The 15,179-nt window shown below is 37.1% G+C and overlaps 2 protein-coding genes across 6 annotated transcripts; both read right to left on the bottom strand.

Moving 5' to 3' along the window:
* Positions 1 to 6: 6 nt before the first annotated feature.
* Positions 7 to 2,742, bottom strand: LOC137935434 (calmodulin calcium-dependent NAD kinase-like; the record flags this gene model as incomplete). The annotated part of the gene is made up of 8 exons (XM_068780087.1): positions 7 to 691; positions 775 to 919; positions 1,015 to 1,346; positions 1,447 to 1,576; positions 1,673 to 1,894; positions 1,981 to 2,042; positions 2,143 to 2,366; positions 2,511 to 2,742. Coding segments are annotated over 8 exons (1,623 nt in total), but the record flags the coding sequence as incomplete, so codon positions are not given.
* A 1,991-nt stretch (positions 2,743 to 4,733) lies between these two features.
* Positions 4,734 to 14,633, bottom strand: LOC137935052 (uncharacterized). Of its 5 annotated transcripts, XM_068779695.1 has the most exons (8): positions 14,375 to 14,633; positions 14,205 to 14,301; positions 11,416 to 11,679; positions 10,756 to 10,914; positions 8,437 to 10,678; positions 6,421 to 6,536; positions 5,254 to 5,366; positions 4,734 to 5,098 (listed from the first exon to the last, which is right to left on the bottom strand). In XM_068779695.1, the coding sequence occupies exons 4-8, from the start codon at positions 10,898 to 10,900 to the stop codon at positions 4,991 to 4,993; spliced, it is 2,724 nt and encodes a 907-aa protein (XP_068635796.1). In that variant the 5' UTR covers positions 10,901 to 10,914; positions 11,416 to 11,679; positions 14,205 to 14,301; positions 14,375 to 14,633; the 3' UTR covers positions 4,734 to 4,990. The 5 variants fall into 5 exon arrangements, 4 of the variants coding, with proteins under 4 accessions (XP_068635796.1, XP_068635797.1, XP_068635794.1 ...); XM_068779696.1 differs by lacking the exon at positions 14,205 to 14,301; XM_068779693.1 differs by lacking the exons at positions 11,416 to 11,679; positions 14,205 to 14,301; positions 14,375 to 14,633 and adding an exon at positions 11,142 to 11,409.
* Positions 14,634 to 15,179: the final 546 nt, after the last annotated feature.

The following is a 15,179-nucleotide window of genomic DNA, read 5'->3' as shown; positions in this document are numbered from 1 at the left end:
CTAAGATAGATTAAGAGATTTGCTCACCAAGGCATTGCTAAGAAGATATTTACCTGATAATTTCTCCTGCTGCATTGAAATAACAGCTCCTATTGAAGCAGCAACTTCGATTTAGATGAATTGGATTTTATGCTCGTAGAAGCGGAGCTGCAACTAATGAGGCCGGATAGTCAGTTAGAAGATCAAATTTCCTGCAACTATTTTGCTTTAGATCCATCCGTTATGATAGTGAAATCTTGTTGCAAGAAAGTTACAGGTGGGACATGGCTTTGGTGACACAGTTTAAGAGTTATCTGAATGTACAATTTGTCAGCCATATTCCTTCGTTGGAGAACGATTTTGTTCTCAATTGTGCCCGCCCCGTTCATTCAATTTAAAGAAGGGAGAAGAAAAGAGGAATGATTGATCTTGAATTTCAACTGGGAGTAGAAATCAGGTTTTGGGATTGTGGACTTAGAAGTTGATTTTCTGTGCGTTGGATGGCTAGCTTGAGTTTCCCTTGGATGGCAGCTCTTGAAGAAGCCAGGACAACGTCGAACCAGATTGAGCCGGATCTGTTCATGGGATCGTCCTGTCCGTAGAGTTCTTCGACTGAGCAGGCTTCCTCGTTCAACAGGCTCACTCTCTTCAAACACTCGATCTCATCGGGGTCGACCAGCAATTGATTGCTTCCGTCTTTCCGTCCAATTTTCTCAAGCCAAAGCATAATCGAGTTAATCAATTGCATGGATCCTCAGGCTTCTAGGGCTGCAAGTGGAAAAAAGAAAGTCTAACCTTCGGAGGGCCTCCCATGCTGTTGGTGCAGAAAAGCCTAGCATTATCAACCAGTAGACAGTAATCTGGGAACGCCATGGCAAAGCTCTTATGCGATTTCAGCTGCGACTTCACCCTGACAGCTCTGCCCATCAGTATCGCCCTCCTGCAATTTCCTAAACAATCGACTAAGCATCACCAAATCACTTCATTGACACCATTTACCTACACAATAACAACAACAGCACGAAAAATTATCACCTGATGCCCCTCACGACCGCAAGGTAAGCATCGCAGACGACTCCGACGAGTTCTATCCTGTAAGGCTTCCTCTTGTTCTTGACCCTCTCTTCTTCTTCTTCTTCCGGGCTTTCTTCCACCCTTTCCCAGTAGTTCTCGACGAAAGTTCCATCCTCGCACACTTTGTATCCGATCCCCATGCGGTAGCGTTGGCGATGAACGTTCCTCGCCATTGCGATCGTCTGTTCGACGAAAGGCTCCCATGAGAGGGTCGAGTCCAAGATCACGTCTCGCCCTTCGTTCAGTGCCGTTACGAGGAGAGAAGATGCTGCGTCTGTTGATGATTGGTGTACCTGTTTAGAGTTTATTGCTTCAATGGTTAACAAACCCGGGAGTCGAAGAATCAGCAAGCCAATTTGTGCGGATTGATGAAAAACGAACGTGCTTGAGTACCAGTTCTGCCGTCTGGAGCATATCATGGTGCTCGCCTCTGGAGCTGAGGGCTCTGTAAATGACGTCTGTCTCTTTGAATGCGTCCGCCTCCACTATAACAGCATTTGCAGCTGCGTCCGACCAGAATGGACTGTACCCACGCAGTCACGTTTGTTAATCATTATTGATGAAAATCAAGGTGCACAATCGCAGAAGTTTATCTTTAGACGATGATCTTACTACTTACTCCTTGAGGATGTCCTTGAGGACGGTGCTCTTCCCGGCGCCCATTCCGCCACCCATTAGCAGAAGCATGGGGCTCCGCTCGCTCAACGCGGCTGGTACCATCACCTCTGTGCATTCAGATTCGTCGTGGGAGGATTTCCCTATTGCTTTCATCTCTTCCACCAGAGTGGAGAACAATCTTTTGACCTTCAGATCCTTTGTCACCTTCTCGAACCGTTGCTTCCTAATCAAATTCATATTTTCATCCTACTTTGAATTTTTTTATAGAAGGAAGAGAAAGAGTAGCTACATATTAGAGAAGATTCTCACCGTGTCGCTGCCATGACAATATCTCTAAGTTTTTTCTGTTTGTGCGAACCCGCATCCAGAATCTGAAGAGAGAGGGGTATGTCACAGAAATTCTGTTAGAACTGCAGAAACAGTTGAAACTACAGAATTTGGAAGAGTTTATTTGCTCACTGGAATTCCTACCCGAGTGATAACGAGGGAAGCATGAGACCAGTGATATGCGAAGTATCCAAGAATGCATCTATCCAGCTCATCTAAAAGCTTCGTATAGAGAGCATCTGCATCCCGGTCATTCGCGAAGAATGAATAAATGTTCTCTTCATGTCCCTTAACTTTCCGCAGATAATCATATGCCAGTTTGCCCAGCTGGGGACACTCGTTCACCCCTGCAAATCCTAATTGTCTAGCTGCAACAAAGGAAAACGATTCGTAGAAGCGATCAGCATAAGATAACTAGTCTCTTTCTTAAATCGAAACCATTAAAAAAGGAAAAGAACCGATGGTCGAATTTTCAAAACGAGCAGAGGACCGAGGAGGTCGGATCGAATTACCTACATAGCTGGAGAAATCTTCAAGTTTATCGACACGTCCGGACTTGGTCAAGACGAGCCGAGGAACGGGTTTCTTGTCTCTCATAGTTCGATTGAGACGTCGACGGAGGTGGATCGCAGTGGCAGCGGCGAGGAACCCGAAGGAAGAGAGTGCGAAGATCTGGAGGAGGATGAGGCTGCCATTGCTGCCATCTATGAAAAGACAGAAAAAAGAGAGAATTTGTGTTGGGTTTCATGGAAAGTCAGTCAAAGAAAAACACGATGTGAAACACGTTGTAAGCTTTTCTCACTCTCGCCTTTCCGCATGAGTGCTGATCCAGACTGTGGAGGCCGTGAATGGGTGAAAGAAAGAGGTGGAACAATTCCACTAATGTGAGTTGATGTGCCCGCACTGGGTCAACAGCATTTTTCAAGGAAGGAAGAATGAGAGAAAATTACATGAATGCCCTTCTCCCTCCTTGTAAGAAAAATATTCTTTATTAATAAAAATATTTTTTAGGAAGAATGAGAGAAAATTACATGAATGCCCTTCTCCCTCCATGTAAAAAAAATTATTTATTAATAAAAGTATTTTTTTTAAAAAAATATTATATTTAAAAAACTAGTTAATCAAATTCTATTTTTATAAAACTCAATATTTTCAGCCCTTCTCTAATGGACTCTTTTAAATACTGGTCCAAGTTGCCAAAATGACATGGTTGGCCTTGTTTAAATATAAATTCAAAAATTATTAAAATGATTTTTATATGAAGAAAGGTCATTATTCATTTTCTCTCTTTCATTAAATACTCTTAAATAAATAATTAAATATGTATATTTTTTATAAATAAATGCAAGGGAAATTAACTTAAATATATTTTATAATTTTATGTTGTTTTAAATAGAATTTTATACTTAAATTATACATGAATTACATGACAATATATGATAATTAGTAAAAAATTAATAGTTAAAGTTTTGAGGAAAATGGGTAATTTTTTGAGGTCCTTAAGGGCCTTGTTTGGAACCGACAGAAAAGAAAAGAAAGGGGAAAAAGTTAATTTTTGTTGTTTGCTAGTAGAAAATCGTTGAGAGAAAAAAAAAATGATAGAGAAAATCACTTTCTCTCACAAAATGATGGAATTTGGTGAGAAAAGAAAAAAAATAGAAACTTGTGAGAAAATTTTAATCATCAAAATTTTAAAATATTTTTAATTTTCATTTCTTTTTTATTTTTCACGTGTATCCAAACAAAAGAAACTATGTTTCTCTTCCATTTTCTCTCTCATTTTCCATGGGCGTCTAAACAAGAGAAATGAAATTTGTTTTCCTTTATTTTATTTTCTCTTTCTCATTATTTTCTTCCTTTAATTTTCCTTCCACTTTTTGTGTTTCAAACATAGGACCTGTTTGGAGCCCATAGAAAATAAAAGAAAAAAAATGAAAGAAAGGAGAGAAAATTATTTTCTGTTTGTTGAATTTAGGATCCCTTTTCTATAATTCTGAGCAAGTGAAAGAAGAAAGAAAAAGAAGAAAAGGGAAGAAGAGTTCTCGGGTAGAGAGAAGAAAAAATAAAAGAGCAAAGAGAGAGGGAGAAAGTAACTCGAGAATGAGATATATAATTTGATGAATTCCGAATTACAACTCCTCTATTTATAGTAGAGGAGGTTGAGTCCTTATATAATTAGCCTTTCAATCCTAATTATAATTCCTCTAATTTTCCAAGGGTAGAGAGAAATGAAACTTATTTTCCTTTATTTTATTTTCTCTTCCTTTTCTTTTCCCTCCACTTAATGTGTTTCAAACATAGGACCTATTTGGAGCTCATAGAAAAGAAAAGAAAAAAAAAATGAAAAATGAGAGAGAAAATTATTTTCTATAGTTTGGCAACAGAGAATCATTGATAGAAAAGAAAATAATTTTATCTTTTTGTTAATAAATTTTCTCTCACAAAAAGATGAATTTTGGATAGAAAAAAAATAAATAAATTAAAATATTACTATTTTTTTTCTTTCATTTTTCACGTGTATCCAAACAAGAGAAATTATATTTTTTTTATATTTTCTCTCTCATTTTCCACCAGCATCCAAACAAACAAAAAAAAAAAAACCTCTTTTCTTTTTCTCTGCTTCTTCTCTCCACTCTCTGTATTCTAAACAGAGCCTAAGTGGATCCAATAAAACTGACATGTCTTATTAAATGAAACACAATACTTCCATATTTGTGTTGGTATACAAACAATAGTTCCTCTGTTAACAACTTACAGTCATATTTCATCACAAAAAAAACAGAGAACAGAAACTTATTTTATATCAGAAAGCCCTATTTTACTTTCTACAAGTATCCAAAAACCAGAAAGTTACAAAAATTCCATTATTCACACACTGATTTTAAGACATCATTTTTACCATGGAATAACCACTACAGCATTTTGGTAACTACCAAACCCACCAAGTTCAAGAGAAAACAAAATAGTAAAATCTTAGAATAATTTTTACACTCTAAAGGCCATGTTTCCATTTCTCCACAAGTTTCATACTTAGATCTTCTGCAGAGGGTAGCTTGCCATCACCTTGCTGCATTGCATGCCACCATGCTAAAAGCTCTTCCTGTAAACACATTAACACCTTAGAAAGGTGACCACAGCAAGGAGAGAGAGAGAGAGTAATAACAGGAAAGATGGGAGATACTTATTTGTTATTTAAATAATCATTGTCACGTATCGTTCTGAACAAAAATAGAATTAGCCAGGTTAGTAATATACCTCAGTGAAGTCTTGGTTAGATACGGAACGACTGTCCACCAAACATTTCAAACCGCCCACATCTACAGAAATGGGAGACTGACAAGTTTCAGAAGATTTTTCGTGGTCTACCCCTGTAAAAAAACCCATTAGTTCAGGGAAAAAAGATGTCACAAAGAAAAATAAACTGCAGGGGCAGAAAAAATTGACCCATCCCAAGAGCATGCACTGAAATGAACTGAACTGAACTGAACAATAGCCAGGTTGATTTGATCTGAAGGTGGTGATCTAATTAATTATGACGTTGGATTTTGGGTGAACAACCATACCCTGTTTCAAGACCAACGACGTGGAGCACCCATGGCCATTAACAAAAAATTAACTGAAAATAAAAAATGAAATCAGAAAATATATGAGACTGGAATCAAGATTTTTCAACACAACTTTGTTCATATGAGGAATTTGTATAATTAAATAAACAGTAGTATGTAAGATAGAAAATCATCAAAGACCATAACTATAAAAGCTTATATCCCTGATAAGCAGACAATTATTTTGACAAAAAAGGAAATAAGATAAAAAATCCTTTTGCTGTATAGAACTATCACTATTTAAGTTTATTAGCATAAGCTCACATATTAAAACTTAACAACTATAATTGTTTTTACTCTTCTATCTTCACAATTGAGACAATTAAATTAATCTAGTTTTAGGATTATCGTTTTTCATTTAAACAGTGTTCTCTATTTCAAGGTAATTGTAGTGCAATATTTATGAGGCTTTGTCTGTAACCATTCTCTTAACTGCATGAACCTAGACCCTACTTAAATCTGGTCCGTCGACGTTGATGTTTTCACTTTTCAGCCATATATATAAACAGGTTGGATTTTGGTTAACCTGATTATGTAAGAGTTCAAGTTGTTCAAACCCTTCCAGACACACTGATTCATTATTGTTGATTCCATAATAACAATAGAATAAACCTTAGTTACAGAGATGCATTTTGAGGAATTAAATGAATCACCTACATTTCTTGCAATTGGTTAACAACTATGTTCAAGAACTAAAAGAACTTCCGCTAGAAGTTTCGTGACTTAGGCAGAAGAAGAAGAACAAGTTTGTGAAGATGAAGAGAAAAGTAAGACAGCTGAACAAGAAAATGAATGGGTAAGAGTCTGTAAAATATACCACATATGCAAGCCACATGGTAATCTGTACCGCTTAGTCCTTCCCCCCACTTTCCAAGACGTAAACGGAGAAAAAAGCCTTCAAGACGCAAGGTAGGTATTGGATATTTTGTCCACCTGTATATTCATAACCAACTCATAAACTGCCTGAATCAACTTTAGTTCAATAGCTAACAGTAAAAAAATCTAACATCAACCATTTATGCACAAAATGGTATGTGTCCTCAAGAAAAGGCGTGTGTAGGTGCCTACAATCAAAATGGTTATAGGTAATATCATGTAGGAAGAAGAACCACTGGAATGATTTGAGAACCACTGGAATGATTTGAGCATTCAACAACACCCCCCCACCCACCCACACACACACACACACACACACACATACACACACACACACACACCCCATAAATCCACATACAATATAACTCATAGAGCCAAAAATTGAGTTTAACATTAGTATTATGATCACCATGTTGCACTTTATCTTTTTTTCTCGGGGGAAGAAAAACTGTGAGTTTGAAAAGAAAAAAAATCTGATCATTTAAATTAGTATGCGAAGAGAAAACTTTAAAAGTGTTTAACTAGAAAAACATTCCTGATGTTCAAAGGAATATAGTCATCACTACCAGAGAAGGGCTTCATTGTTAACTGATGGTTGAGACTACCAAATTTCACTATAAAGAATCAAAATAGTAACCAAAACTCTTGCATTTGCCAGTTTCATATTGTTGTATTTATCACATATCTTCTTCCTTTTCTTAATGAATTTTTTTCTCATTTTGTTTTAAAAAAAAAAGTAACCAAAACTTAACTGCAGGTGCCTTTGCCGAATTACTATGTACCAAACATTATGAAAAAAAAAAAGGAGGAAAAGAAAGTACATAATAATTGCAGATGTCAGCTTTTCTTCAGTCTCATGGCCTTCTCTTAATCTTATATTTCTTAATTTCTGTTAGAAAGCTTGTAATTATGCTAGTCCAACATGATGGACACAAGCAATTCTCAACTTAAACAATCACAAAACAGATTTTTGGAAATTTCAACCACCTCTCTCAAAGGAGTCCCAAATTATTTTTCATGGTCACAAGCTTGCAAAAGATTTCACCAGAGATTTAGCTGATCACCTAACTGAACCTCCTCCTACCATTGATGAAAAAGAACAGAGTTACAAGAAATGAATAAAAGAAGGCACCTTAGTCTTGAGTTAGCTTATTAATAGCATGGAAATATCAGTCTCTAGCAATGTTTTTCATCTCGATACGGAGAAAGCAATCTGGGAAACCTGTGCTAAATTTATACTCTACTACTGATAGCCTTCAAAGAATTTATGATATTTTTCAGGCAATGTATAACACCAAGCAGGGGGATGATTTAAATGAGTACTTTGCTTAGTTCTGGGGTCTATTTCTAGAATGGAAAATGGTGTAGCCATACTCAACAAACATTGCAGTTTAAGAAAAGCAAAGGGAGACCTTGGTAGCTGCTATGAATCTTGACAATCTGAACCCTAAGGGTTTTTCCCCCTTGTTATGAGGTGTATTATGGCAATGTGGAAGAAACGCTTAACATAAAGTCATAAGCATGTGAGGGGGTTGGCATTCAATCCTTACCATCCTCTTGTTTCACAAGCTCTCTCCTCTCATTCTTTCTTTTTCTCTTTGTTTTCTTTCCTTCTCTCCACACTCACACTCTCTCCTCTTTTCTCTTTTTATCTCTCTCAACTCCTCTCACTCTAAGCTCCAATCATGGCTTAACCCTAGAAATTGGCAATTTCCTCCAAGCAAGATTCCCTTGATGTTTAATCCACCTATCTTCATATATTCCAGATGGTAAAGAACAATCCATTTGCCTGGGCATGATATGCATTCTCTGGATGCGGAAACATCAAGATATTTAGAAAGTGTGGAAGAATGAATGCAACTGATTTTTGGATACAATAATCAGAATAACATTAACAGAACCCTCTTATTGACTAACTCATTATATACATAAAGATAAACATCAATAGAGAACATACCTGAGAATATCAATCCGAGACAAACGAAGTTGCCTAATTGCTTCAAACAATTCCCTCGGTACAGCTGGATTCTCCCTCCTTTTAAAGGGTATAGTATGACTTCCTAGCACTTCATGATCCTCAGAACATGACCCATTAGGAGTCGAAACATCAGCACAAACCGCAATGTCCATAAGTCTGGATTTTTTCCCTTGAGAGTCAGTATATGAAGTGACATGTTTATGTAGACAATTATTTTCCTCATGTCCTTCAAGTTTATTTGAAGTTTTTTTAATATGAATGTCCTGACTGCGTATCACTTTATTTTCCAATTCACCTGAAGTTTTTCTTGATGATGCATATGGACAAGCAATTGCCCAATGATTCAGCTGAAAGCAGCGAATGCATAAGCACAACAGATTATCTTCTCCATTATCAAAGTTTAAGGTTTTCAAAAGATCCTCAATATCGGATTCAAGTATCCCAGTGCAGTCCTTCAAGGTGTGATCATTTACACCACAAAAGAAACAGATTGTTGTTTTATGTCCCGTATCATCTTTTGATTTGCAGGGTATAATGTGTCTCAAGGCATCCAATTTCCTTGCAAAAATAGATGTCATTCTGTCCAAACTCTGGAATCTTTGTGAAGGTAAGATGGGGTATAACTTAGATGTGAACTTCTGATCCAAAATGGTTCGTTTAGAGCCACATGTACCAGTAGGAACACCCTCCAAACCATCTTCTTCAACTTTTTCTATTGTGTTGGCCAATATTTCAGATCCATGATGCCCCTCCAAATTGTTCTGCTCCTCACAGTGATCAAGACAACGGTTTGAGTAACTAACAGTATTGACAGCTAGAGTAAGATTTGCATTGCATTGCACTGAATTTGGAGGCTTCTGATTAAACCGAGTCATCCATAGGCTTTCTGAAGGGGTTTGTTTGATGGTTACTGAGGCTGAAGACCTGCCTGTATCAACACCAGCAATATTATTAGCTTCTATACAGCCATCAGAGATAGAATTTTTCCCACAGGACATTTGGGAAGGGGACCCACTTTTCCCAAGCTTTCCATCCTCGTTACAACCATTACAGTTATCTACAGAATTGTTCTCAGCTATCACTGCACCAGTAGAAGAAATATTTGGTATATTTGGAGAAATATCCTTCGAGGTAATATCAGGTTCATGTAATTTATCTTTTACTTCATTGTCCACCCTCCCACTTCCACTGTCACTCAGTACCCTTCTTGTATCATTGATTTGTTTTGTTTCTTCTCCCATTCTCTCATCCTCTGTCCTTAAGCTTGGGCTATACAAAGCCTGGAAAACATTCTCAAAACCAGTTTTTTTGCAGTTTCCATCTTGATTTTTACCATTTGATGCAGAAAGAGAATGATGGTTTTCATATCTACTCTGAGCTGGTCTAATTACAACATCCAAAGAGGGATTCTCACCATGATATAACTTTGGAAGTCTATTAGTCATATTTGATATCCAATTTATAAAAGAGCCACTTCGTCTTTTAATCTTCTTACTTGCACTGAGACACTGCTGATCGATGCTACAAGCTCTCTTCCTTGAAGAAATTATGCCTCCATTATTAGAACTTTCAACACTTACTTTGCTTTCATTCTTCTCTTCCGAAGAACTTTCCTTAATCTCAGTGTCACATAAAGCTTTCCCTTTATCTTTCTTCAGTTTGGAAGATGTTTCCATGAGAACCCTGTCAGCTAATGCAACTGAATAACTTTCCTTGGTCTCAGTGTCGCATACAGGTTTCCCTTTATCTTTGTTTAGTTTGGAAGGAGTTTCCATGAGAACCTTGTCAGCTGGTGCAACTGAGAAGCTTTCCTTCATCTCAATGTCACATATAGCTTTCCCTTTATCTTTCTTCAGTTTGGAAGGAGTTTCCATGAGAACCTTGTCAATTAATGAAAGTACCTTTTTATTCTCTCTGTCTGCATCTCCATTGCTCACATCTAGTTTCGAAGTTTGTACCACATTTTCATTCCAAAACTCCAGCCCCTCGAAAGTTTGATTCTTCATGCTGTTGGCAGATGATGCTCTACATTTGTTCTCTTCTTCACTCAATGGAGCTGTTGGTGAGATATCTGATGGCCTTAGCAGGTGCACATCCACAGAACCAGCATCTCTGTTTTTCTCAAATGGATCACCACACTTCAATTCTGCTTCCACCTTTCTGGCATTTGGTTCCTCTTGTCTAAGCATAAGTAAACCCGAACCCCTTCCATTGCTTAGGCCTGTAAGAAAGCCAACATTTATTTGACACAGGGGGTAGCAAAGAAAATTTCTGTACTTAGTTTCAAAACATCCATACCTGGAGTACTTGTATCAGGCAATCCATCCTTGTCAGTTTTTTCCCTAAAGGTATCAATAGTTTCTTTAGTATCTCTAAAGAAACTTGGAGCCGTCTCTTCGGTGACGTTAATATCTGCCCCTGACACTGTAGAATTCATCTTCATGTCTCCACAAGCTTCTGCAGGAGGAAAATTCTGCAGGATCAGGTGTCTGATTGAATCTTTTTTTTTTTTAATAGACTTCCTGATGTGAGAAAATTTTCATGGAACATGAACACAAAAATAGAACGACTGAGATAAACAAGGATTTATTGAAATATTTCTTACCACACCCACCAACACTCTGCCCTCTCCCTAAAAAAAAAAAGCCCTAAATTAAAAGGAAAAAAGAAAAGGATACACTTACTTTGACAACTACTTGATTGGCTGCATGGAGTGACTGCAAAATTATGAGCTAGCTTCGAACTTGGATTATCAAGAAGTTCATTTCCTGGAGTTGTTGTTGATTGCACTAAGGTTCTTTCAGTAGCTCCACTACTATTAGATACCTTATCAGTAATACATGGGGGTGGTAATACCATCATGCATGCAGATTCGGCACTCCACAAGAAAGATGACATTTTTTCTAATAAACCACAATCAGTACATTTGAGACTCAAACCTTTATGTGGAGTCCATACCAGTTCAGAAAGAGGATTGGTTGTCACATTTACAGTCCTGTCAACCCATGAAATTGCATTTGCACCTGCACCTAAATCCATATTTGATTGATTTAGATCACACAGATCAGCTGAACCTAGAGAAGGTCCCAATTGCGTGATGGGATCTTCTCCATTAACATTGGCTGTATTTTTACTTTGAGGGGAGAATTGTTCAGTGGGATGCTCTGTAATACAAATGGGACTGAGAGCAGTTCTATCCACATGGGCACCCATCTTGTGAAACTGCAAAAGATAAGATAAAATGAGAAAGCAGGACAACATTTGGAAAAAAGGAATAGATGTGCACCTTAAAAGTGAATGTGATTGAAATACACAAAACATCCACAACTTATTGAATAGAGTAAATATACAAGCATGCACCGAATATCATAATGCACGAATGGCTATAAGACCAAATGACAAAGCAGGAGGACATCTTGAAAAAAAAAGTAATAAATGTGCACCTTCAAATAAATGTGATTGAAATAAATGAATTATCTAGAGCATATTGAATAGAATAAAAATATAAACATGCATGGAATATCATAATGCATGTATGGCTTCTAACATACAAGGGCATTAGCAGGTTGGAGTCTCATAAGCAGAGACAAAATGTGACAGAAAGCAAAAACTACTTCAGATTAAATATGACTGCAGTCCAGGCTCAATGTTGAAGGTGCAAAAAACCATTAGGATGGCCGTTAATCTTTTAATTGTGTTTTGATTGGATAGCGTAGAGCCAATGAATGCATATCTCAATCACGAGACAGACAGAAAGCAAACATCTGTTTGAATATTTTATGCATCATGCTCTCTTATTAGACATCTGTTTGAATATTTTATGCTTCATATTTTCTTATTAGACTAGAAATAAAGCATGAACATAAGCCATCATTTTCAACAAAAAAATGTGTACTCCATGCGCACAGAGAAAATGGTCTCAACCATTAACTTCAGGGTATTAGGATCAGAATTGGAGGCAAGGTCCACAGGATGTAAAAAACTCAACTTGACACAGGCATTTTGGCAGTTAGGGGTACAAAAAACTACCACAATGATACAAGAGCAGATGATAATGGTACCCTGAAGACTCTCAGTGAAAAAATAAAATTAACTAAATAATAATAATAGTAAATAAATAAATAAACTATCTAAATAATAAGAGACTAGAAAATACCACGAAAAGTGCAGCAAGGGAGATCAATACTAGAATTATGCTCTGTACAATAGAACTATTAAGCAAGGTAAGAGTGAGACTTGGTCAAACTTTGCTGGTTGTGAGCGACCAAATAGCCATTTTCATGAAGCAAAATTTAATAGTTCTGAATGATCTTCTCAGTATTACAAAGCTGTACCCAGTTATGGTAAATAGTTATACAACTTTGACAGGCATGAGGTACCAACACAAATCAGATACTCATGTACTTGGTTAGTTAATGTCCTCCCTCATTTTGTTATATAATAAATCTTTTTAGGTGTTAAGGTCATTTTTAATTTCTTTGTGAGGCATATAACTTGGTAGATGATTAACGACAACAAGATAGAGAACATGATTATGTTAAAAAGCACCAAATATTTTTGTGTTAAGTGATTTGGTTGCTATAGGTCTTGCAAACATTTGAATTAAGCTTCTTGGTGACTAGTAGTAGTACTTTCCTGGGATGAGGAGGTAGTTCAAGGGGAATGCGTGTGAGATTACAATTTCTCATAACCTGGAAAAAAATGAATAGAAAACACATTACTGACCTATCATCAGCCATTCCAACTTGGTGGGGAAATTGGGCAGCCTTTAGAGGCAGCTAAATTCATAGTGGAATGAACCCTTTCTTCCCAAGTAGAAGACAGTTTAAAACATTGATCATGAGAAAGGATTTCACAAAGGTGATATGAACTTAACTCATCAGTCAGATAGCATGAAGAGACAGCAGGAGAAAGCATCTTACATAACAAGTGCCGAAGGTTGAAACAAGATAATAGCATAGCTTCAATCCAGTAAATTACACAACTGTGGTTCTGGATGTTTATTGATTACATAATTGCTTGAGAACCACTAAAAAATATTCAGTAGTAGAAGCACTCCAATTCATTTCATGAACACAATGATTTCAATTAACAAACAGAAAAAACCATTAGGTAAGAATGAAGTATTGTGGCTTTGTATAAATAAATTGAAGTTAGATATGATGAAATGGTTACAAAATTGAAAAGAAATAGTCTCCAAGAGTCCACAGGGTGTTGAGATTTGACATTGACTCAGGACTTTGCACCAAGTTGGGTCCAAAGGGAGAGGTAATCCATCTGAAACAGACATGCAAATGACTTCAAACATCAAACTATGCTATCAGTATTCCTACTTTAACGTAGTGATTAGTAGCATTTGTTTGACACTGATCTTTGATAAATATATTTTAAGGCTAGTTACGATATAGACTAATCAATCATATATAGCACTTTCATTAACTTTTTTCACTGATCATTGTCACAACAAACATCAGCAGAAAATTAACTGCTCCAACTATCCTTAATCTTTCATTTTTAAAGAGATCAGACTATCCTGTCTGGATTAAAAAGAGCAGCTTTTGGCTGGATTATTTTGCAGAAGTCGCTCCCGCTACAAGAACTTAATTGAATTGTCGGATCTCCCAAGAATGTCTGATTTCAAAATAGAACTCAAGTGATCATTGAACATATTCAACTAGAATAATGCAGCGAAATCCAGAATTTCAAGAACTAGCAATACAAAACCATAATAGAATTTCCGGCTATACCAAACGTCCTAAAACACTGGTAACCCATCCTCCAATCCCAGAAACAGGAAAGGACCAGCGGGCAGCAAAAGACTTTCAGAGAAATAACTGCCAAAAACTGAAATAGAGAAAACCCATCAAAACAAACAACACAATAAAGAAACAGAAAAGCTCGGGAAGTTCTTGCATACCCCTCACTATCGACTCGTATAGTGGGTGAAGCGCTCTTCAAGTCCTCATGGCATCAATGTATGCTGGTTCTCTCTGTCAGACTGTTACCGCATAGACCATTCAGAAAGAGAAATAAAACTGACAAAATACTCGAACAGAAGGGGAACGAGAACAGAGTTTTCCCAGTTCCCAAGCTGCCGAACGCTCTGCACGAGCAGCTATTTTCTGAGGTCCAGGATCTTCCACGTGGACTCCTGTGTACCAGTAACTGCTGCTTGTTCCTTCATATTACCCCAAATGAACCTTGTTTTACTCTTTCAGGTAATGAAAAAGCTTGGAATACGAACTAGCTTTCTTGTGTATATATATTCCAGGGAGGCTAAACAGAGCTGATGTTTCGACCGGTCGTTGATGTTGGGAAAGCAAGCGGCACTAATCATTTCGCCTCTGTGATATTTTTTGATAGTTTCTTTTGGCCGACGCGAAATTGGAGCAGTTAATTTAATTATAGCTTAATCAGCCTTTTGATACACTTCACAGAGATAATTAATCATATCTGACTGCTCTCTTTCAGAAAAAAGGTAACTTTTAGAATCTTTCTCCTAGGGAGCCTAATGGATCAATGAGTTTGACAACTGGGCACCTTTTCTTTCTCTCTCTCTTAAGGCTATGTAATCTATTCAATCATCCACCGGTTAGCCGTCAAAACCATCAGATTTTCTGAGGTAAATCTTCGTGATCTGGGTGTTATATGAATAGATAAATCTTCTATAACTATTGAGCTTCGGCAGCCACCCATGATCAAGTGGATGAGTTGTGAATAGC

The sequence above is a fragment of the Aristolochia californica genome, unplaced genomic scaffold (genome assembly GCF_029961685.1).
Source record: "Aristolochia californica isolate CCGP_79_NKW_82.1479 unplaced genomic scaffold, dmAriCali1.0.hap1 SCAF_6, whole genome shotgun sequence".
Taxonomy (NCBI): Eukaryota; Viridiplantae; Streptophyta; class Magnoliopsida; order Piperales; family Aristolochiaceae; genus Aristolochia; species Aristolochia californica.
Note: the sequence above shows the minus strand (reverse complement) of the source record. Positions and strands in the feature narration are given on the sequence as shown.

Coding starts and splice junctions, on each gene's coding strand:
- LOC137935052 (XM_068779693.1), bottom strand. CDS start 11,355: ATGTCATCTTTCTTGTGGAGTGCCGAATCTGCATGCATGATGGTATTA. Junction 5,367..6,420: donor CCATGTGGCTTGCATATGTG/GTATATTTTACA, acceptor GTTTTTTTACAG/GGGTAGACCACGAAAAATCT. Junction 5,099..5,253: donor CTAACCAAGACTTCACTGAG/GTATATTACTAA, acceptor ATGTGTTTACAG/GAAGAGCTTTTAGCATGGTG.